The sequence below is a fragment of the Argentina silus genome, assembly GCF_951799395.1.
Source record: "Argentina silus genome assembly, chromosome: 22".
NCBI classification, from domain to species: Eukaryota; Metazoa; Chordata; class Actinopteri; order Argentiniformes; family Argentinidae; genus Argentina; species Argentina silus.
This window is the reverse complement of record NC_139676.1, coordinates 12016683-12040328: the sequence shown is the minus strand read 5'-3', so window position 1 is coordinate 12040328 and position 23646 is coordinate 12016683. Positions and strand designations below refer to the sequence as shown.

Here is a 23646-nt window from a genome sequence, read left to right as displayed (position 1 = left end):
TGCCATATCTGCTGAAGAAGAACTCTTGTCGGATTTCAAGTCAACTTTGACTGGCGTTATAGTTTTTTACCATGGATATGAACCCTAAACCAACAGTTGGAGGTTAGTTTATGCGGACAAAGTCATTGCTCTGTGTGGACGCTCTCAATAACAGCCTGAAATGTATCTAATCTTCTCTAAACTAGCGAGCTAATATTAGCCAGTTTTGCTAGTATTGACAAAGTCCCTTGTAGTTCGTTCGGGTCGAGGCTTCATGTGAATTATAATAACATATGATTCCTTATAAATAGGTAGCGTTTAAAGATGAGTATTAGCCTAAGTAAATTAATCAACTTATTTGAGACAAATGTATTGTTTGTGTGTCATCCCTGTTCAAAATGTTGAGCTCGCGATATCTGTCTGGTTTTACGAGGCTGGTTGTTTTTGTTGACAGGTGTCAACCATCTCCCTCTGTCCTCCCTTCGTCTCCTGGTTCCACCGTTACGTCTGATGTCTGCGTTCATGTGGCAGGTGGCTCAGCAGCGGGATGTGATGCAGTATGAGAAGCTGGAGGAGTTTGTGACTTTGGTGACAGAGATGGTTCCAGAGCTGCTGGGCTCCAGGCAGAGGACCCAACTCATCCTGGGACTGAGAGCCAGGGTGAGGGAAGGGTTCAAGGCTGGAGGAGTAGAATGAAGCTTCCCCCAGTGTGCTGGATGAGTTTCTCACGTGTGCGCCTGTTTTTCAGCTGGTTTTGGAGCTGTGCGGCAATGAGAGCATAGCTGACCTCCTGACCCTCCAGCCCCATCTGGACAGAATCCACACTTTGACAGAATACTCTTGCACACAAAAAGAGGTCAGTTATTGTTGCAGTTTGTAGGCCTGCCCTGTGTTTGATGATTGAAAGTTAAATCCACGTGAGCAGCAACAACAGGGGTTTATATTAGTGATGTTAGTTATATTAGTTATGAGTGTACCAACTCCTAATGTCCACTTCTTTTGGTCAACTTGTGATGTCAGAGAACAGGAGGACGTTTGAAGGGTTTGCCACTTATACATGTGTATGTTTTGTTTGACTATGCTTAATTACAGAAAACTGACGATGATGAGTTGGAGGCTTCAGATTCTAACTTTGTGGAGCTGGTCAAAACTCTGCTGGAAGACCCCTCTGAGAAGGAGCACTTTTTCCAGGTGAGCAAATTTCTCTCTCAGCTGTAAATATTGTTTTGAAACAATGGATTATAGTCTCTCTCACTTGTCTTTTGATCATCATTAATACCTCTCAAAATAAAAGGCTTTGCATTGTTGTGTGTGTTTGTGTTTGTGTGTGTGTGTGTGTGTCTGCCTGTCTGCCTGTCTGCCTGTCTGCCTGTTTCCCAGGAGGTGTTCCCAGTACACTACGGGCCTCGTTACGATGCAGCACTGCAGATCCTTGTGTGGGAGTTTGTGTCCAGACTGGAGGAGCTGCTGCCTGTTCCAGACATCACCCAGGTCAACCATCCTTGTTGTAAAATGCCAATGAAACATGGTGTTATTTACAGCAGCTGAATTGAATATAAAAATACACACAATTTCACAAATACAGTCATTTCCACTCTAGTCTAGTGTAAACCTTCTTGTCATTGGTGGCTAGAATAATATATATTATATTTTAACTATTATCTTGCTCCTCTCAGACAGCAGCATGGCTTGGTGCTGCCCCCTCTGTTCTGGAGGAATGTGGACATGCGGTCCTTGACCCTGAGCAGCTGAAGCCTCTACTGCAGCACCATCATCAACGCCTGGGGAACCTGAAAACGAGTAAGCCTTTGTTTGGTCTGACAGTTGATCTGTGTGAACTAGAGCAGTGTTAAAACTGATAGGGCTCCCGTGAACCATACAATCTGAAATCAAGCCAAAAACGTGCCACTCATTTGCCACTAAGCTCCTGGAATGGAGCCCACTTTTAAAACACTTTCATAATAATATAATAATAAATGCCATTTAGCTGACGCTTTTATCCAAAGCGACTTACATCGCAGTGAGTGCATACATTTTTCAGTATATATGGTCCCAGCGGGAATCAAACCCACAACCTTAGTGTTGTTAATGCCATGCTCTACCAACTGAGCCACAGTGCTTTCAATTTATTTATATTTCCCCTTTTAAAAGTATGCTCAATTGTTGTGTTTTGTAGACAATAGAACTTTCTCCTTTTGAAAGAGAGTGATTTATTGGAGAAATATATTCTCTCCTCCAGGTCCAAGATACCATACAGCAGATACCATCCTGTCCACACTCTCCCTCCCTCCAAAACTAAGAATTGTTGTTGACTCAGAAGAGGCCAGCTCTGACAATACGAGGCCTTGTTTGGATGGAGACTCAGACCAGATCATTGAGGATGGAACAGAGAGATTGAGAGATGAAGAAGGAGGAGAAGTAGTAGTGGTAGAAGAAGAAGAAGATGAAGGACATTCCAATGAAGGCAGAAAGCACGAGGAAGGTAAAGAAGAAGAAGAAGAAGAAGAAGAAGGACAAAGCAATGACTGTGTCACTGCAGGACTAGCTGGCGGTGTAAAGCCATCTCGGGTCCTCTCCTGCCCCCTGTGCTCATTTACTTACAGTAGGAAGTCAAGACTCCACCAGCACATGAAGAAGAAGCATCAAGCTCACAAGGCCTCGAGGAAAGTTCTCCCCGGGGACCTTATCCTGCCCAGGAAAAAAATCGGTGCCAAATACACAACCTACACATGCACAGAGTGTGGGAAGGTGTACAAGCGCCCATGGGACCTGAAGGCACATTATAGAACACACACACTCCCATTTCGGTGCAACCAGTGTGAGAAAAGGTACGCAAGCACCACCCTCCTGAAAATACACCAGCGAAATCACACAGGGGAAAGACCGTTCGTGTGCTCACACTGTGGCCACGGGTTCGTGAGTGCACAGTTACTCAAGTCTCACATGCGCACACACACCGGGGAGCGCCCGTACTGTTGCACGTATTGTGGGCAGACGTTCACCCGGGACGGAATACTCAGAAGGCACCTGCGGATGCATAAAGGGGAGAAGAATTACCTCTGTAGCATATGTGGGAAGGCGTTCGTCGAATCAGGAGAACTGGTGCTACACACACGGTCCCACACAGGAGAGCGCCCGTACGTCTGCAAAGAGTGCGGGAAGGGTTTCAGAGCGTCGTGTGACCTGACTCGTCACACGCTTTCTCACACAGGCGAGCGTCCGTATTCCTGTAAGGAGTGCGTCAAATGCTTCGCCACCACAAATGGCCTTAAAAGACACATGCTCGTTCACACTGGTGAGAAACCCCACCAGTGCCCCAAGTGTGAGAAGAGATTTGCTATAGTGGGTAACATGAAAACACATTTGAAATCTCACAGAAGGGACGAGGCCCGACCGATGCTGCAGGAACAGCCTTGCGAGACGAGCTGTAGCTAATTGAAATTTGACTACATTTACATTTGTATTGTTGACATTTAGCAGACACCTTTGTCCAAAGCGGCTTTACAACAAGTGCATTTGTCGAAACAAGTAGTGAAATTTGTCGAAAGTAAGTGAATCAGCTATACATCAGTCATCATAAGAAAAACAAATCTATGCTAGGACCAGTGGCCTTTGGCAGTCACAATGCTAGAAGAAAGAAGAATTACTTTTTTTTTCTTTTTTTTTAATATATATATATATTTACAGTAGAGAAACCAGGAGAGTGCAGAGCCAGAGATGCCCAGTTCTGAGAGGGTGGAGAGAAGGATCAGGTGGTTTACTGTGTCGAATGCAGCAGACAGGTCCAGGAGAATGAGAACAGAGGAGAGGGAGGAAGCTCGAGCAGAGTGGAGGGCCTCCGTGACAGCAAGGAGAGCAGTTTCAGTAGAGTGTCCAGCCTTAAAGCCGAATTGGTGAGGGTCAAGGAGGTTGTTCTGAAGGAGATAGTGAGACAGTTGGTTAGAGACAGCACGTTCAAGGGTTTTAGATAAGAAAGACAGAAAGGATACCGGTCTGTAGTTATGGACAGCAGACGGGTCAAGAGTTGAGGGGATAGAATCGAGAGGGCAGGTGGTTGCCCTCTTGGATGTGACTAGTTTTAGAATATCATCAGGGGAGAGGGGGGGAAAGAGCTGATAAACCAGAGACCGAGTGGAGCACAGTGGGTTTGGGAGGAGAGGTGGCGGTGTTGGTGAGAGGTGGAGTGAAAGAGCTGCTAATTCTTTTCAAAGTAGGTGACAGTGTCATCTATTGACCACAATCAATTTGAAAATGTACACAATCTTAAAATTGTCAGTCTGTGGTTTAAGTCATTTAGCTGTCAATAGGGGGAAGACGGTACCTGGAATTACCTGACCTCCGTGGTGATACGGGTTGTACCCGCTTGAGCACACCAGCTTTTTTGTTTCTTTCACATTAGCCAGCTGTATTGAGATGCCAAATATACTGTGGATATGTTGTCTTGTCCTGTTAGTTGATCTGTTCCAGAACTCTCCATTACAAACCATTATTTGCAACACTCATTTTCTGCGTTGTAAGTTTCTGCGTCTGGATTTGTGTGATTTTTTTTTTTTTGCAATATAGTTATTTTTCGGAAATAAAAGTTTCAATCATCATTTCCAGTGTTATTTGTTTTCTGGTTATTCATAAACAGCAGAGCATTGTATACTCCCATATTAATCGGTGCTACTGATCTTGACTACAGCAGCTACACTGCTAGCCTTTCACCCACAAGCTCACACACACAAGTAGCCTAGTATAGGTATGCGTATTATATTACAGCAGAACATTACCCACATCAAGAGAAATCTCTTTAAAATATTTCATTTTCTTTCAGCACATAACACAAACAGCAAGTCTTGTGAGTGAAGTTACAGATATAATTAGAATGCACTAATTGAAGCTGATGTTTTTAATGTGCTTTAAAGCATACATTATTGATACACCCATCAACATGAAATATGTAACCGCATATTTGCTGTGTGGTATGAATGGTACCCTTTTGCAGCCTATATATAAACGCAGCTGGTTGCGTGAGTGTGTCTTGGCAGTCCCAGAGAATATACAAGGCAGTCCCCAGGGGGCAGAGGAAGCCTTGCATGATGTGATCTCTGCAGCGTGACGCAGGAGAAGAGAACACAAAGAGACAGAACAGTTCTATTTACAGAATTGCTCTATATCTATGGGACAGCAACTAGCACGACAGAGCAGAGCACTGAACAGGAGACAGTACTAAGGTTTGGGGGGGGGGGGGAATTACATAATACAAGATCCTTTTAATGCCACCCAACCAAGACTGGTGGAATTTGATTTGTATTCAGTATGGTAGGGGGCTCTCCATTCACCGACATATACAGCAATGAGACGATTAACAATACATACAGTATAATACTGTATAAGATTATACACGATACATACAATGTAATACTGTATAATATGTAGAAGATTATACACAGTACATACAGTATAATACTGTATAATATGTATCATATAAAATGATTTACAATGGTTGTGGGAGGTCCAGTAAGACAGTCCTCAGGTTGCATATATGCCATTTAGCTGATGCTTTTATCCAAAGCGATTTACATTGCGGTGAGTGCATACATTTCAGTATATATGGTCCCAGCAGGAATCAAACCCACAACCAAAGCGTTGTTAGCGCCATGTTCTACCAACTGAGTCACAGAGGACCAGGTTGCATAGTGTAAAAGTAGCAATATGCAATTAATCTCTCTGGTATATATGCTGACGATACAGAGCAACAGTGGAATAAACATGTTTAAAATACAACAAATGTAAAGTCAATGAAAAGTTGCTCATGTATGAACTTTTAAAGACACTGGTGCATCAGGGAGCTGTTACGTAATGGGAAGGAGGGCTGGGGGGTGGGGGTGTGGCGGGGGGGGGGGGGGGGGTTGGAGTGACTCACATCTACAACGTCAGCAGTAGAAAAAGCTATTTTAAGCATCATGGCGACGGGGGCAGAATATTGATTGTGCCCGTACGGGCTCACACTTCTGGCTGAGAATCTTAACGCCTAGACAGAGAGTAGAGGAGGGGAAGGAGAAGCTAAAACAAGACCTGTGAAGGTAGAAGGCGCCTTTCAGCACCAAGAGAGCCTTTAACAGTTGTGTGCCAACATCAATACGCATATTGAATAAGGCACTGACTGGACATTGTACATTATATTTGTCATGTAAACTGTGTTTACAATGTATTGGTATGGTGCCTTTGTGACTGCCAATGGCCCCTGGTCCTACCATAGATGACTTTGTCTTATGATGACTGATGGATAGATGATTCACTTACTTAGTAAAAATGTATTTGTTGTAAGTCGCTTTGGATAAAGGCATCTGCTAAATGCCGTAAATGTAAATGTGGCTCAGTTGGTAGAGCATGGCGCTAACAACGCTTAGGTTGTGGGTCTGATTCCCACTGGGACCATATATACCGAAATGTATGCACTCACTGCAATGTAAGTCGCTCTGGATAAAAGCGTCAGCTAAATGGCCTATATAGGGCTTCTGTCTATGATCACAAACCAACACCAGGTGGAGTCAAACACCCCGTTTAGTTGAATGAAATGCTCCAATCACAGCAGAAACACCATTGAGGCACACCAAATCAGTGTTAGATTCTTTCTGCACAGTGTTTATGTGTTGCGGTCTCGTTCCCTGGAAAATCAGTCCACATCAAGTCAGAAGGGATATACGTTTACATTCTTGAAATGCACAGAATACATGTATTTATTGCTGCTCCTCCAATCCTTTTTCATAATTTTTCAAATATGTTAGAGTGAAACAAGGGGGTTGACCTGTCAGTGTAACCTGTGTGCATTGAGACACACCAGAGATTGGTTTCGGCAGGCCTGGCCTTTGTATACTGAAAGGCCAGTGTATTGCGTCTGTCTGCCCCTGTCTCTGCCTGCCAGGGAAATGCAACGCGTAGTAGAAGTAGTAGATTTGTAGATACGCATCAGTTCTTTTGTCTCCCTCAACAACACCTCTCCAACCGGCAACCCCCCATCCTAATCCATAGACAGAGGACGGGTTGCTAGGCAGGCGCGCTACGATGGTTGCCAAGGGAACGCTTGCAGACACAGCTGGAGGGAGGGTGCTGGGGGTTGGTTTGTCGGAGGGGGAGGAGTTACCAAGTTCATGGCCAATGTTTCCTCAAGGTTGTCTGACGGTAGTGTGGAGACAAGGGGGGTGGGGGGGGGGGGGGGGGTGGAATGGATATGGACCTGGTGCTTCAATCACCTCCTTCCCCCATATTACCAAAATAATAATAATAATATATTTAATTTAGCTGACACTTTTATCCAAAGCAACTTACATTGCAGTGAGTGCACACATTCCAGTATATATGGTCCCAGCAGGAATCAAACCCACAACCTAAGCGTTGTTAGCGCCATGCTCTACCAACTGAGCCGCAGAGGACCACAAAAATTGCATTTCTACTGTAGAAGACAATGTACTGTAACTGTGTCGGGCGGCCACTGATACATTTGAGTCATTCCATTTTATTAGATAAACACATTATAAAACATGGTCAGCAATACAAGATAAGCTCTTTTCAGCAGAACTTTTGAAGATTTGAACACAGTAAAGATCTGCTAACAGATGACCCCTGCCTGAGAGTACATACGATTAAGAGGAAAATGCCTAACTAGCGGAGGACTTTGGAGTAGGCTTAAAAACGCCAGGGGTGATCGAGTCGCAGGCCATAAAGTAACGGGTTAAACTCTCTTTCACTGATAATGAAACCCAACAGAGAGGAACAGACAGCCTAACCCTAACCCTAACCCTAGCCCTAACCCTAACCCTAACCCTAACCCCAACCCTAACCCTAACCCTAGCCCTAACCCTAACCCTAACCCCAACCCCAACCCCAACCCTAACCCTAACCCTAACCCTAGCCCTAACCCTAGCCCTAACCCTAACCCTAACCCCAACCCTAACCCTAGCCCTAACCCTAACCCCAACCCCAACCCCAACCCTAACCCTAACCCTAGCCCTAACCCTAACCCTAACCCTAACCCCAACCCTAACCCTAACCCCAACCCTAACCCTAACCCTAGCTCAAACTGCTGAGGGACTAAATCACCCTTTACATATAGAAACTCCCCCGCCTCAACCTGCTATTACTAAATGTCTTTCACTATTAGTTTCTCTACACTGTGTGTGTGTGTGTGTGTGTCTCTGTGTGTGTGTGTGTGTGTGTGTGTGTGTGTGTGTGTGTGTGTGTGTGTGTGTGTGTGTGTGTGTGTGTGTGTGTGAAAACCTAAACACAGATATATGAGATCAACGTGATAAAGTAATAATAAAAAAAATATGGAAAGACACTAAAAATGACATACGACATGACTTCAATGAACAGTGTGATGCATTTCTTAATTTACTGAGACTAACTGTTTTGGGTCTTAATTATGTACTGGCGTCATTCATGCCAACTTGATTGAAACTAATTTCATTTTCATTTTTGTACCACAGGGAGAGAATTTCAAGATCAAAGCTATGGCTGAAGGAGCCGTAGGCGTAGTCTGATTATCTAATGGACGTTAGAATCACTACTCTTTTACTGAAAAGCCCCTTGAAGTCAGTGACCTTTACAAGGCTGCATAGCAAATTCAACTGGTGTGTGTTTGAAACAAATCATACCTATAAGGTCAAAAAGGGAGGTTTATTGTGTAATCTCATTATCCTCTATGTCAAGGCAAGACTGGACTTCAGAGGGTGGCCATAGTGGATATGTAACGATAAACCTTTTGTTTCTTTCACCCCTGTGTGCTACTGCTGAAAATGACTTGAATGTTGTAACAGGCTGTGCTATGATGTAACTGAAGTTGTTGTGCAATCAAATTTGAAAACCAAAACATGCTCCTTTTTCTGTGAGCCCCCCCCCCTCTTTGTTATTCTCTCTCTCTCTCTCTCTCTCTCTCTCTCTCTCTCTCTCTCTCTCTCTCACCCACACACACACACACACACACACACACACACACACACACACACACACACACACACACACACACACACACTCACACACCTTGCTACAAAGAAACAAAAATAGCATGATGTTTGGGTTTCTAACTCCAACTAATTGTCTCTCTTGTTCTTTGAGCAACCTACTGTCTGTGGAAATCGTTTCTCTACGTTTGAATAGTCTGGCCTTTTTTTACCTCGTGGCCCCCTGCCGTGAAATTTCATTGCATAAGGGGGAGGACAAGGGAACGGAGCGGTGGGGGCAATTAGGGAGCGCGCAAGAGAGAGAGAGGGAGAGAGAGATAGAGAGAGAGAGAGAGAGAGAGAGAGAGAGAGAGAGAGAGAGAGAGAACAAAAAAACGTGACGAGGCAGCCAAAGAGCTGTTACGCAACGACTGACCTACTAACACACATTCTAGAGGGGAGAGGGAGAGGAACTGGAGCAAGCTCCCAACATAACACAAGGACTCAGAGAGAAAGGGGAGACACAGCATCCAGTGTACTACATACCGACAGACTAACCTGAGAGCAAGTGAGAGCGGAGAAAGACTACAGCGAAGTATTTTTTTTTGTTCCAGACGAAACTCCATTTCAAACGCAAGAAAAGAAGGAAAAGGGAATTAGAGGACACGAACTTCAACTGCGGAAGGAGACAGCTTTGTGTCGGCATTGCGATTTTTTTTGGAGACACGTCACTTTACAAAAGGTACGTTGTAGTGCGGTGTTTTGTGCCGAGTTATGTGCGTAAATGGTCAAACCATTGCGCTTATTATTGAACAATGAAATATTTTCATATTGAAATGCTTTAAATGATTAGCCTGTGCGTGTCCTCAGATTGAGCCATGATGCTTATGTACGGGGTATTGTATTGTTCACATGGCCACTCGCCCCTACCGGTAGCCAACCGTGACTTTGAGGCATTATGTGCTTTATTTATAGAACACGTTCCTTTCGCGGCTACAAAGTGTCCATTTATAGTTTCAACATATTTGCTGAATTTACAATTTTACACCAGACACAGTGTTTTCAGTGATGGGTAGGCTACTGTGGTGTTGTAACGCGTGGTCTGTTGCTCAGTTGAGCTCCTTGTCAAGGCGAGGCTTTTTTTTCCCCGTGGTGTTTTTCAAGGGGATGGGGGTTGTAGCCTGTTATTGGTGCACTACCATGCAACTGTAACCAGTTCGTCGAGGTGCCCTTTTGTCTGTTTTTACCGAAACTTTAGCCTAATATAAAGCTCTATTTATTTTTAAAAGTATTTCATGATATTTTATATATGTCTTTAGTGGTTCAAAATAGTGCGCGGTGAATTTGTCCAAATGACAGGTGTATGGACCTATTTTATTTAGCCCTATAGATGTATCATTGTAGCCTGATTAGATCTAGATATCTCATATTAGAACGGTGATTTCTAAATAAGGTACAGACTAGACTAAAACATTCATTGAGACCTTCCTCACTTGGCCTACGTGCCATAGTGATGTTTGTCTAAGCGAGGTATCCATCCGTCACCAATGGGGCATACCGTTCCCAACGATGACCTCCTTCTGACATGTTATATAACTCCAGCAGACACTGGAGTCATATTTATTTATAGCCTATAACTTAGGAAATAATACATAAATATAAATACATAAATACACAATTATGTTTATAGCACTTTTAATTTTACAGGCATAAATCTCAAGTTGCTTATGTCCCTGCTCAGTCTGTACGAAGTAGCTTTTTCCCGTGGGATCTTGGCCCTAGCTGTGTTGCGTAATTAGAATAATAATCAAACAATGAGGTCGTGGTGAGTGTCCAGGATATGATGCTTTCGGCGGAAACCCCTTGCCAGCAGCTGATTCAGACTGCCAGTTGGTCTGGGTTCAGAACAGTCTGCCTGCATGCTGTAGGATTCTCCAAGTCCCCCAAATGTAGGTCAGACTGGACTCTGGAGATATTAGCTAAAAGCCAAGACTTTGACCCTACCGTAAGTTCACTGTAACATGAACTAAGGATAGGATAGGAGAGCGGAAAAAATTAGTCTCCTCAAATGCTATCCTCCAACTTTGTTTACTTTGACCTACTTGTGTGCCTGTCAGTGGCCGTGCAGGATATCAGCATTAGCAAAAACACAACATTTGTGTTCATACTTAGTTGACCTCTACCGCTCCCTGTGTAAACCTCTTTGGAATCTGAGGGAGCTCTGAGCTCTCTGACTCTCCCTTGAGTAGGTCATAACCTTGAACGATGCCTATAGACTTACAGGGGCCTACAGGAAAACAAAGATGCCTTCAGGATATAGCCCTTAGAGATGGGCTAATACTGTAATTGAATAATGCATCGGGCAGAGGTCCATGTTACTTCCTGTAAGACAGATGCAGTTAAATCACTCGAGTCGACACTTATCTTTCATTGGTTACGGGAAGTTGTGTGGGGAGGTTGCGAGAGTTTGCTGAATCAAAACCTTTTACCTGCACACACACACACACACACACACACACTGCAACAAGGGTGCCAATTATTTTCAAATTGGACAAAGAACTCAAGAATAATGTGAAATAGATAATAATCGGCCATGTTGCCTTGGAAGGTGCCTAGAAACAGTTAGAGGGCGGGTACTAGCAACAGGGCTAGCATGTGCAAGAGCAGCACGTGTGACTGACAAGACATCTGCTAATATAGAACTAGGTGTTGCTTCAGGCTCCTCTTCTAGGAAGACAAAGCCATGGGCCAAAATGGAGGATCCTGGGCCCCCTCCACGTGTGTGTGAGAGTGGGTGGCTCCTGGGCCCATGTGTAGGAGATGGAGGGGGGAAAAAGGGATGCCTCACATTACTCAGACTTGCCTAGGGTCAAAGGTGCAACACTCCCAGGCAGAGCAACAAGCAAACGCCTGAGATACATTGGCTGTGTGCTCATGTTTCCCATTTCCCCTCAGCCAAAACTCACTGATGACATCACCATGCCCTGTGAGTCATTACACTAGACTCAACAAATGTGTGGGAATGATGACTCTTATGTCTCTGAATATGCTAGCGATCAACAGAAGTTAAGTCAAAAGATGTGTTTGTGCCTATTTGCAGCCGCATACCTTGCGGAATGCAAAGTCTATGGTGTGCTTATTCCTCACCTGTGTGTGTGTGTGTGTGTGTGCGTGTGCCTGTAGGCACCGCCAATGTGCATGTGTTGCACAAGACCTGCTTGTAAGCTTGTCACTGTGACATTCAGAACAGGACAACATCATCAGTTCTTGGAAGCTGTTATGCTTGCTTCTGGCTTGAATATGGGTGTGCTGCTCTGACGTCAATGCTATTTCCCCTATTTTTCAATCGTCCCTAATGCGTCCTGTTTATCGCGGCAAATACCCCCTGGAGTCAAAGAGAGTATCAAGGAATTAATGTTGCATATGAACCATTGGGGTTTTATAATCCGATTTTCTGCTTCTGACGTATTCCGTTTTTCATTCTTTTTTTTTTTTTTCACGTACCGCAGTGTCTGTAAAATGTCCACCAATCGAATTCCTCTAGCCCCTTCTTTTTTCCTCCTGCCGTACCCCTTATCGCTCTATTTTTAGAACGCACTCTAATTCTCTCTCTATCTTTCTCTCTATCCCTCCCTGCCTCTCAATCTCGTCCCCTCTCTCGCAACCCCCACTACTCCCGCCTTTGACGTTGCGCCATGAACTAAGGCAGTAGGACTGCGAGGGAGGGGACGAGATAGAGGGAAAGATAGATAGCGCTGCGCTGTTTCTCGGTCAGTGGGACAGCGCAGACTTACCTCCCGCTTTTTTTTGGCGCACCCCCTTTTCCAAAGCCTATGGAAACACTGCACGGTGCCTGAACGTTTAGTTTTCCCACGTTGTGCGGTTTCCTAGTCGATTCCTCTAGCCATTGTGGCTGGTTAGAAAAAAAAAAAAAAAAAAACGCAGACAAAAATTGCTCGAATGAAGGAACGTATGATGGAAGTCTAGAATTAGAATTGGTCGTTCAGATTGTTTAATTCCCAGGCTGTAGATTAACTTTGTAGCTGAGGATATTATGCAATGCTGGGGAGAGGAGCTAAACTGCGACAGAGAAAAATAATGGCTGCCGGTGTGGTTATTATGTAACATGGTTTTAGGCACTCTGTGATGAGGGAAACTTGAATAACTCGCCAGATTAAGTGGTTATGTTGCGATTACGCCGTGTTCTGTAGTCTGAGAGGTGAGAGTGAAACCAGGTTAATTCATTAAGAGATCCCCAAAAAGCCTTAAACCCTCATTTATTTATTTTTCAATTATTAATAGATGCCGGGTGGTATTTATAGTGGTTGTTGCAAAAAGGCATATAAAACACAATACATATGTTATATTGGAAACACATTGTAAAACAACAAAAATAAGTATCTTGCCAAAATGTCTGTTACTGATCTACAAGGTCCCTTTTCTCACCACTCAACTCAAATCTGAATCAATAATATGGCAATAATAAAGAAACAGACTATGAGATTACATCAGAGCTTTTTGGATCTTTCATCAGCATCAGTGACGACAGCAGACTGTGTCAATGTTTTGACAGATGTGTAATGTTTGCTCTGGGTGTTGCTTGATAATACGGGCACCGGCGAGTGATTCTTTCTCAGTACTAATGACCTTGATTATTAGGTTGTGTGTTGTGTCACAGATCAGGTTTTCTGTAGAGAAAATGCAGGAGAACACATTGCAGAAGGTCGCTCCGTTAAACGATGCATTATTAATCGCCGTGACTGAAACAAAAGTCTGGTTATGTAACCGTGGCGATGAGTCAACCCAACTGCATACGATGCAACTTTGTTGTTGACTTATGGGGAAGGATGTTGGGAAAGGCATCCCGTGGGCAGTGCACTCAATAATAACTGCAGTGTCGGTGGGTTGTGTAATACCAAGCTGTCTGGCATTTGATAAAGAAACACAGACCCTGGCTCTTGTGTGACAGATGGGCCATTGCAGCCAGATCGACGTAGTTTATCGCCTGCCGCAGCGAGGTTTAATAAGAAGTTTGTCCTACTACCCAACCCAACCCCCTCCTGCCTACCCCCCTCCCTCCCCTCCCCCTCATTCAGAGTGCCAGTCTGTCTCTGGAGTCTGTCCCTAGTTTTCCTGGTTATGTGACTGTGACTGTGACAGTGCAGTGTCTTACGCAACAGCTCTGCAGCACAGCTCGGCTCAGCCCTCCGCTCCGCCAGCGAGACCCCCCCGGCTTTCATACTCTGCTGACCTATATTCCTCTGGAAATCGTACAGCTTGTTCCGCCAGGGCGCTGCCCCCCTTCCTCCATCCCTGTGCCCGATTCACCCTCCCTCTCCCTCTTCCTCGCTCCCCGGAGCTCTGATAAAAGTACTGCTAGTTCTTAACCGCTAACTCCTTATTCGTCATTCTCTTTTGATGTTCAAAGGGGTTTTTTGAACATCTGACAAACAAATGTAAAATGTATCCATGAGAGCTGTAACTCCTGTCTTTGGCAACTGGTTACAGGCCACATAATAACAATAATGATAATAATTATAACTTGTGAAAGGCAATAAAACAAAATGTCTTAAGTTGAATCCGAGTTGAAATCTTACACAACTTTGATTATGCCTCTTTGTCATGTAACAACCAAGGGCAAAAATGCCAGAGACGTACTGTAGGATCAATAGTAGTTTGTAATGCAATAATTGCATTGATGTTCACGTAATTTCAACGCATTAATTCCCTGACTGATCACATTATGGGACATTGTGTCCCCCCCGTGTGTGACGTCTGCCATATACTGCACATAGCTGTGTGTGTCATATTAAATGTATATGTATAGAAGCTAATGTATGTTCTCTCTCTCTCTCTCTTTCTCTCTATAGTGTGTTTCTTCATGAGCAAGCAGCAGCACTGAAACTGGGCCCCTGGGGAGTATTGAGCCGTGGAAAAACCCAGAAGTAGACAAGAGTGACCTACATGTTGAGTAAGACGCCCAGTGGAAGCAGGGCACAGCACTGGCAGCGAAGCTCTGGTAAAGATTAACAACGAATCAAGTGGAGGAAGAATAAAGAGAGACTTGCCACACTCCACTTCCACCCAGGCTCCAGGGATTATCGAAGCCTACTTTTGAGGAAAAAGTTCTGAGCTCAAGTTCGGGACACTAGTTCAATGAGTGAAGTTTTTGTTGAGTTTCACCTCTTCTTGATCTTTTTAGAGAGTTTGGACACTTGAACGCCGCTTGATAATAAAAAAACAATTCCATATTTTTACAACAACTAAACCAATGAGGTTCTCCCTTAGAGGATCTCAAATACCACATCCAGAGTTTTTCGCAGATCCTGCGACTTAGAGGAACAAAAACCTCCAAGGAAAAACAGTTCGCTCTACAAAGTACTTATCCTCCCCACCCCCTTTGCCCTCACAGCCAGATCTATAATCTGGCCCCAACAAGACAACGATGGAAAGTCTCAGTCTTCACCTCACGTCGCATGGCGACAACAACAACCTCGACTGTGACACCTACTCCAACTACAGCGAGAGTCTCCCGTCCCCCATGCCCGATGACGGCCCACGCTCCGGCCGCCAGGGCAAAGGCAGCAAGAACAGCATGAGCTGCCGACGCAAGCGCGAGTTCATCTCCGACGAGAAGAAGGACGCCTCCTACTGGGAGAAGCGCCGCAAGAACAACGAGGCCGCCAAGCGCTCCCGGGAGAAGCGCCGCCTCAACGACATGGTGCTGGAGAACCGCGTAATGGCGCTGAACGAGGAGAACGTTCGTCTGAAGACGGAGCTCCTGCAGCTGAAGCTGCGCTTCGGCCTCATCAGCACCGCCTCCTACATGGAGAAAAGTCAGCTGATCACCAACAGCTCTGCCAGCGGCGAATGCGGCGACGTCAACGGCAGCGCCCCCTCCAGTAACCCCTACTTCTCCAGCAGCGGTTACTCCAGTGCCTCCCAGGTGATGCTGAACTCGGACTCATCCGAGGCGGAGCAGTCCAGCCGGGGGGAGCGCCACACCCCCCTCCCCAAGTACTCCCCCCGCGGCTCCCTTTCGGACATGTCCGACGGCTCCTCCAGAGACAGCCCCGAACCCATGGGCTACGACGAGATCAAGAGGGAGTCCACAGCCATGGACATGGACATGGGCAGACTGGAGTCCAATGGGATCCCCAGTGGTGTCTTCAGTGGCCACCATCAACACAGGTCCCAAGAGGTCGACTGTGCCATGGACTACCAGCACCATCAGCACCATCACCAGGAGGGTGTGATCCTCTACCGCTCCAGCAGCGGTTCCTACATGGAGAACCAGAGAACCGATGACATGGACCAACAGGCTGCAGCCCAGGCCCAGCAGAGCAGGCCGTCTGGGGCATACATGGCCCAAACAGGCAGCCATTCCTCCAAGCAGTCTGAGAGCTCAGAGACCATCACAGAGGTGGGTGAGAGGACGGAGAGGAAGATCTTGGACTCCACTCCCTATGACTACAGCAATGGTCAAGGGGACTCTACAGAGGAACAAGAGTCCAGAGCTCATGACCAGCAGGAACAACAGCATGAGGTCCAGAGGTGCTATGGCTATCAGAACCAGGAGAGTCACAAGGAGGGCAAGAACCCATTCGCCCCTGAGCTCCTCCACAGCAGCGAGGAGGGCAAGTCCCACTCCTTCCAGCGTCACCAAGCCTACCTCAGTACCCTGGACGAGGAGCCCCCAGTTCTGACCTACGAGGGCGGCCCCAGAGTGGAGGGCTACTACCAGCACTCCTCTGGGAAGGACACCTCATCCAGCGACGGGGACCCCAGGAGCTCAGACAAAGAGGGCTCAACAGACGACGAGTCCCCTTCCTCCTCCTCATCCGAGATCAGCAGCTATCACCAGGGGGCGTCTTTACAGGACGCCGCCTCAGCTGCCCCGGCCGGCCAATGCCACGGCGAGGACAGCCACGAGGAGGTGAGAGGCACCTACCTCCCCCACAAGCTCCGCCTCAAATACAGAGCGCTGTCCAATGGGGTGGCTGGATATCAGGGCGACGCACAAATCATCAGCAGCTCCTTCTCCGCGTCCCCCTCCCCTACCCATCCCCAGCACCCCTACCTGGCCCTCCCCAGCAACCAGCAGGGCGGGCAGGGCAACGGGGAGAGCAAAGAGGCAGAGAGCGAGTACTATGAGCAGGAATCCCAGTCGAAGAAGGAAGGCGGGAAAAAGGGATCCGGTAGGCGGAACGCCCAGAATAAGAGGCACGATTAGGGAGAGCGAGAACAGCTCGTCCCCCTCAGTAAGACTTGACTCTGAGATATCGCCACGGTGACCTCCTGCTGGGTTACCAGGTGTCTCAGCACACTACCACTATGCCAACAGACCACCATGATAGCAACAGAACAGATATCCAATGCTCACATCCCCCGCCGCCACCCTGCCAGACAGTTTAGCTCAGTAGGCAGTGTGATGTGTGGCTCGGATGTGGCTCGACGTCACGGTTCACTGTGCCCCATTTTTTTTTCTACAGACCTCCACTCCCTCCCTCCACGCCTCACTAACAACGGTAACAATGGGTCACTCATTGGATCAGAGAGGTGTCGAAAGGGGGAGAGACGGAATGGAACTCTTGTTTCTGTTCTTCCTGTGATATTTTTTTTTTTATTCCTTCCGAAAAGAACATTGCATCACAATGGATGGTGGTTGACATTAGAATGCTTCGGAGCGGAGGCCTGGTTTGAACTCTCAAGTGCCCCTGGTGTACTGCGTGGCCGCTATCTGTCTCCCTGACTTGGTGGGTGGCCATTATCGCATATTTCCCGCAGCCTGGCATTCTGGGAACATTCCCTTGACCAAAGAAATACGTCCCCGTCCCCCCCCTCAACAAAGAGTTCCATTCTTCCTCCCTTTCAAACCAGTTTCCGTTACACCCCACGACCCCTTCCCCCCCTCCTCTTCTGCTCAGCAGATCACTTTCTTTTCAAGCACTTGGATTGTACATTACTGTGATATATACATTTGCATATATTTAAATATATTTTAAGAAGAAAACAGAAAAAAACAAGAAAAAACATTGAGGAGGAAATAGAAGTGTGGACATGAAAAGTTATCAGTTTGTCCTTGTTTGGAGTTCCTGTACAGTCTTTATATCGTCAATGAAATGCCTCAAGTTTTTATTTTTATTTCTCTGAAAGTCTGTATGATCCACAGTTGCTAGAAACCTCCCCTCCTGCAGATCTCGTGTCACAAGGCCCCATACCTAAAGATGTCATCACTGTTGTAACAACAATGGCGTCATTCATAACAAACAGATACATTATGCTGAGCAAAAGATCCTGATGATTGACCTTCTCTTACTGACCCAAGGCCCAACTGTTAAGCCCAGTAATTGACATATCACAAGGCCATACACTCTGCTTTTCAGCAATAGTTACTTAGACGACACGAACAAAGAAAAACACGTTTTTCTCCAATGTCCTACGAATCAAAAATTACTCTCTTCTTTCTCAGAGGTGCCTCTTTTAGCTGCTTAGGCCATTGACCCCCCAAGTCTTAACCTTTACATTGAGTTTCTCTGTCTGCAGTGGGTCATACAGATTGTACAAGTTAACTGTCTCACTTCCAGGTGCCTGCCGTTGGCCATCGTTGTATAATTACAAAGTTATTTCTCTACTGTTGTTATTTTATTACCTATTTTATTACTTTATTATTGTTATTATTATTAATATTTTTTTCAATTTTATTCAGTTATTTCCTGTTAATGTGTGTTTTTCCGTCCCCTTGTGTCCTTTACCCTAAGATGCTCCTCGTTGTGATGCGTACGCACGTATTGTTGTTTCCTCCCTACATTCGTGATACTGTGTAATGTTTGTTTGTTGTTCGACGGACGGTTTTATGAAAACTTGTCCAGAGGTGACTGTATTGTTATACTTCACGAGTCGCTAAATGTTTATGACATGAAAACACTTATTTTGATTTTTGAAAGATTGAAAGACAAATAAAAGGACATTGAATTTCCATGAAAGAATAAGACGTTTCTCACGTTGTTCTTGAGCTTTCTTCACTGCTTGTTGACACTGTGCAACACACACAGTACACCATGCACACGTTTACACCATAACATGGTCTTACATGGACCGTTGAGAGTACAGAAGAACTTTTGGTTTCAATCAAGTGTGAAGATGGCACACCTTACCAGACCAATCCACTCCAAATCCAATCCCGATAGAGAACACACTGTCCCTCTTGCCTATTCTAAATGAGGTTGCTAAGATCCACACAGATACAACCAGAATAGCCTCTGTATGTCAGCATGTTCCCTCTCTTGCTCCTCCTCCTCCCCTCTTCCTCCCCTTTCCCTCCCCTCCCTACCCCTCTCCCCTTATCACTCCTCTCTCCCCACCTTCTCCCCTCTCTCCCTCTTCCTCCCCTTTCTCCCCCCACCCTCCCCTCCCTCCCCTCCCCTCTTTCCTAGCAGAGGGGATTAATTTAAATGTGAGGAGCATCAATGTGACACACAGGCACACAGTGGACCAGCAGGGCAACAGATTCTTACATTGCTGACGTGACCATGGTGGCCTAGTTATTCATGTCATAAACTGCCCCCCAACACACACACACAAGCCTGCAGGGATTTATGAATACGCCATACAATACACACACAATGCCTTCAAACATTATTGTATATGACACACACACACACACAGACACACACACACACGCACACACACACAATGAGGGTGCCAGGCTTTTAAACAATAATTTCCAGAAGAAAAAAAGAATCTGGGTGTAAATTAATGTAAATTAATTTTTAATTAATATTACAATTAATATTACTATCAAAGTAAATAAATGGCACATCTATAATGATTATGAGATTGTCCACACACACACACACACACACACACACACACACACACACACACCCATACGATTATATAATCTGGATAATCATTAGCAAGCATGTGTAGTCCTAGAATGTCCCACAATGCATCACACCACAGTGTCGATAACAAATTATATAACAAGCTGAAAAAAAAGGAAGGGCTGGAGGAATTCAGGTTGGCACCTTGGTTGGAACACACTGTTGATTTACGAAAGAGGAACGGGGCTCCCTTTCAGAGGCATGGCATAACAAGTAAGCCTGGCCGATGGCCCCAGCAGAGTACAGTTACATGACCGTCATGACTGACTATAATTAACTAGGGACAGCTAGCAGTGATAAATGACTTTCCAGTGTCATAATACAAGTGAATTTATGATAGTAATCTAATACATGTACACCGGAGGATTGGGAGTGTGATATAACCCTAACCCTAACCCTAAAAGTGAATGCCTTAAAATGATTACATAATGCTAACATAATTAGCAAACGTTTGCATGTATTACCAAGAAACCATTAGAGATCCACTACTTCCTAAAAGATAAGTTAGAGATGATATCATCCTTATGTAGATGTATCTGTAGTAATGTCGGTCTGTACTTCTGCAGTAGAACACAGTGCCCTATTGTTCCCAGTCAGTCACCACAGACTAACAGCTCACTCATTTCCCCATTTAACTGGGCTTACATGTTGCCACAGCACTAATACCACACTACAGGTTGCCACGGCAGCCATTGAGCTATGTCAAGGTGACATTCCGTAGAAACCGCAGTGTTTTGTAATGGACTCTATCGGTCAGTCCCCCCCCCCCCCTCTCCCTCTCTCTCTCTCTCTCTCTCTCTCTCTCTCTCTCTCTCTTTGTCTCTCTCTCTCTCTCTCTCTCTCTCTCTTTGTCTCTCCATCTCTTTATGTTTTGTCTGTTTTTTTCAAAAACCTGTAGTATGCGGAAGCTTGAGAAAGCAGGTCAGGGGGAAAAGTAGGTCACGGTGAGGGAGGGAGCGGGGGATGAGGAGAGGGGGAATTCAGAGTGAGGGGTTGAGAGAGGGAAAGAGGGAGGGAGGGAGGGGGGGGGGGGGGAGGAAAGGAGGGAGGGAAGGGAGGTTACGTCACATGCCTGCAGTATAAACTCATCGAAAAGCAGATCTCTCTGGTTGCTCAGGGGGGGGAGCAGGTCACTAGCACAGAACAGAGAACATTTAGGCCTGTAGAGCAGACACACACACACACACACACACACACACACACACACACACCTTTATATTTGTTTGGAGTATTTCGTTTTTCAAACCTGGCTTGTTAACATCCTGCTATGTAATGCAACGTGTCTTTAAAGTTCATACTGATATTATCTTAGAAGCCCTGCATGTTTTGCTTGTTGACGTCGACCAGGGGCCAGACGCTGGAATGGGTACTGTGTATTTGAATATGTCATTGTGACACAGGTGGAATCCATGATGGAGGGCATGACCAGTGGCAGGATATTAGGTAAACCACCACCACCAAAACTCTCTACACACCTCTCTCTCTCTCCCTCTCTCTCTCTCTCTCTCTCTCTCACACACACACACACACACACACACACACACACACACACACACACACACACACACACACACACACACACACACACACACACACACACACAAAGGTGTTAGTGGTGGTGACTCTCTGGTGTGGTTTCTGGGCTCCTGGTCTCCCCTGTTTCCTGTCTGGTGGATCCGGCACAGTGCAGCGCTACACAGTGTAATCCCACAGTAGAAGAGGGGAAGTCTGTGGCCGGGGCCAGCGAGCGCTGGGTTGCGGTGTGGCGGTGATGAACACTGCCCACGTTATGTAACCACAGAGCTGCGAATGTAGGTCAGGGGAACGGGGAGAGGAAGAGGGCTGGGGTGAGAGGGAGGGAGGGAGGGTGAGAGGGAGGGAGGGAGGAGGGAGGGAGGGAGGGTGAGAGGGAGGGAGGGAGGAGGGAGGGAGGGAGGGTGAGAGGGAAGCTAGAGAGAACAACAAGTGAGAGTGATGGAGAGTGTTATGCAAGTCTGTGTGTAGAGGGTGTGTGTGTGTGTGTGTGTGTGTGTGTGTGTGTGTGTGTGTGTGTGTGTGTGTGTGTGCGCGCGCTTGTGCGTGTGTGCATGTGTGTGCGTGTGTGTGTGTGTGTGTGTGTATGTGTGTGTGAGTATGTGCATGAGTGTGTTTCTTTCTCTGTTCAGGTGTCTGTCCAAAATATGCTGTGCTGTGTATCAAAGTACGATGTGTACGAGCCCTGTGCTGTCACAGTACGATCTGGTCCAGCTGCTTCACCTTATAGAGTTACATGTCAGTCCAGTGCAAAAAGGAGAGAGTTAGAGATGGGGGGGGGGGGGGGGGGGTAAGAAAGAAGGAGAGACAGAGAGAGAGAGAGAGAGAGAGAGGAGGTGGGGGGGGGGGGAGTGAGACTAGACTTGCTAGCCGTTCTCTCAGCGCAAACAATCCTACTGGCAGGAGAGGAACAGGAGCATGAATAATTCAGTCACATAGAAAGGGAACAGTTTGTACTTCAATACTCTGCACTGACCCATGACTTAAAACCAGGTATATAGATCAGTGTTACTGACTATAGAAGAAACTGGGGAATTATATGCAACGTGCAATGTTTTGGCCTGCCGACGTCTGAATAAAACCCTCGTTTTGGATTTGAATAAGGTCAACGTCGGTTTTGTGAGAGGTCAGCTTGACTTGGAAGAGAATGGAGCCAGCCGGGGGTTTTGGGTTGTGGGTTTTGTAAAACGAGAGAAATTTCTCTGAAACATGCCTGGCTGTCTGCCTGTTGAGAAGTTGAGAGCTAGCCTTGTCTGCCTGCCATGACCCATTCCCTTACTTCTCTGTCTCAACGATGTAGAAAGTAGGTCATTATGTAGGTCAGTATGTAGGTGTGTGTATGCGTGTGCGTGTGTGCATGTGTGTGTATGTGTGTTTGTGTTCTGTATACTTGGAAACATACTTTTGCTGTTTTCACACTGTATACAGACAAAATGATTGAACGAGAGAGAGAGAGAAAGAGAGAGAGAGGGAGGGAGAGAGAGAGAGAGAGAGAGAGAAAGATTACATATAAAGAACATGCATATGTTCTTTAGAGATGTTCCAGGTCATGGGACAGATGCAGAGTTTGATCAAAGTTGCGAGACGATCTGTGTCAGAGTGTCAGTGAGGGCAAGGGTAAGGTAGAGGGTTTAAAGGAGGGCTGACTGGAAATGTAGGTCAATCACTACTGCCTCATCCATACTCCCACAAGGCTACCACTCAGACTCTCTGCCGTAACAGGCAGACACACATAAGCACACACACACACACACACACACACACACACTACCTCCCCTTCACACGGTGTGTGTGTGTGTGTGTGTGTGTGTGTGTGTGTGTGTGTGTGTGTGTGTATACCAGAATGAATGTCCTCTGCTCTAGCAAACACATGTACATGTATGCACCATCCTAAGTATGTTTCCATGTACCAATCCATCATATGACAGTGCATGTCCCCTGGCTGTGCTGTAGTCCCTAATAAACAGATGATACACAGTTCACCACAACTAGAATGCGTCACTGTCCCAACTATGCCCCAATTATAACAGGTCAAACTGGTTTTCTTTGTGGTTTTCATCCTCGAATAACATTTCAATCAAAGACTAGATATATTGTACCTACATATGAAGGTAGGTGAATCTATATACACCTATATCTGTGCTACATACAGTTTGTCACCCAGTATCTACAGTATATATGCCAAATTATGTTTGGTATCTGTATCATTTTAATCATATTAACCAGATGTGGATAAAGGGGTGTATTAATACACCCTGTATGTCAGAGGAGGCTAGTGGAGGTAGAAACGGGAGGATGAGGTCATTAGTAATGCATGGACTGGA

At 45.9% G+C, this 23646-nt stretch overlaps 2 protein-coding genes across 4 annotated transcripts in view; both read left to right on the top strand.

The window, feature by feature from the left end:
- Positions 1–44: 44 nt before the first annotated feature.
- LOC310821433 (uncharacterized protein) lies at positions 45–4561 on the top strand. The gene is made up of 7 exons (XM_083693470.1): positions 45–102; positions 434–639; positions 728–835; positions 1072–1170; positions 1360–1470; positions 1656–1779; positions 2219–4561. Exons 1-7 carry the CDS (start codon positions 72–74, stop codon positions 3412–3414), a joined length of 1875 nt encoding a protein of 624 aa, XP_083549596.1. The 5' UTR covers positions 45–71; the 3' UTR covers positions 3415–4561.
- A 4716-nt stretch (positions 4562–9277) lies between these two features.
- nfil3-5 (nuclear factor, interleukin 3 regulated, member 5) overlaps positions 9278–23646 on the top strand; it is a 54293-nt gene continuing 39924 nt past the window's right edge. The window contains exons 1-2 of one of the 3 annotated variants that reach the window (XM_083693546.1): positions 9278–9645; positions 14794–18895. In XM_083693546.1, coding sequence (XP_083549672.1) covers positions 15349–17136 — 1788 coding nt within the window. In that variant the 5' untranslated portion in view covers positions 9278–9645; positions 14794–15348 and the 3' untranslated portion in view covers positions 17137–18895. Of the gene's footprint in view, positions 9646–14773; positions 18896–23646 lie in introns of those variants that run through there. The other 2 variants (XM_083693547.1, XR_014554869.1) reach the window with 2 other exon arrangements.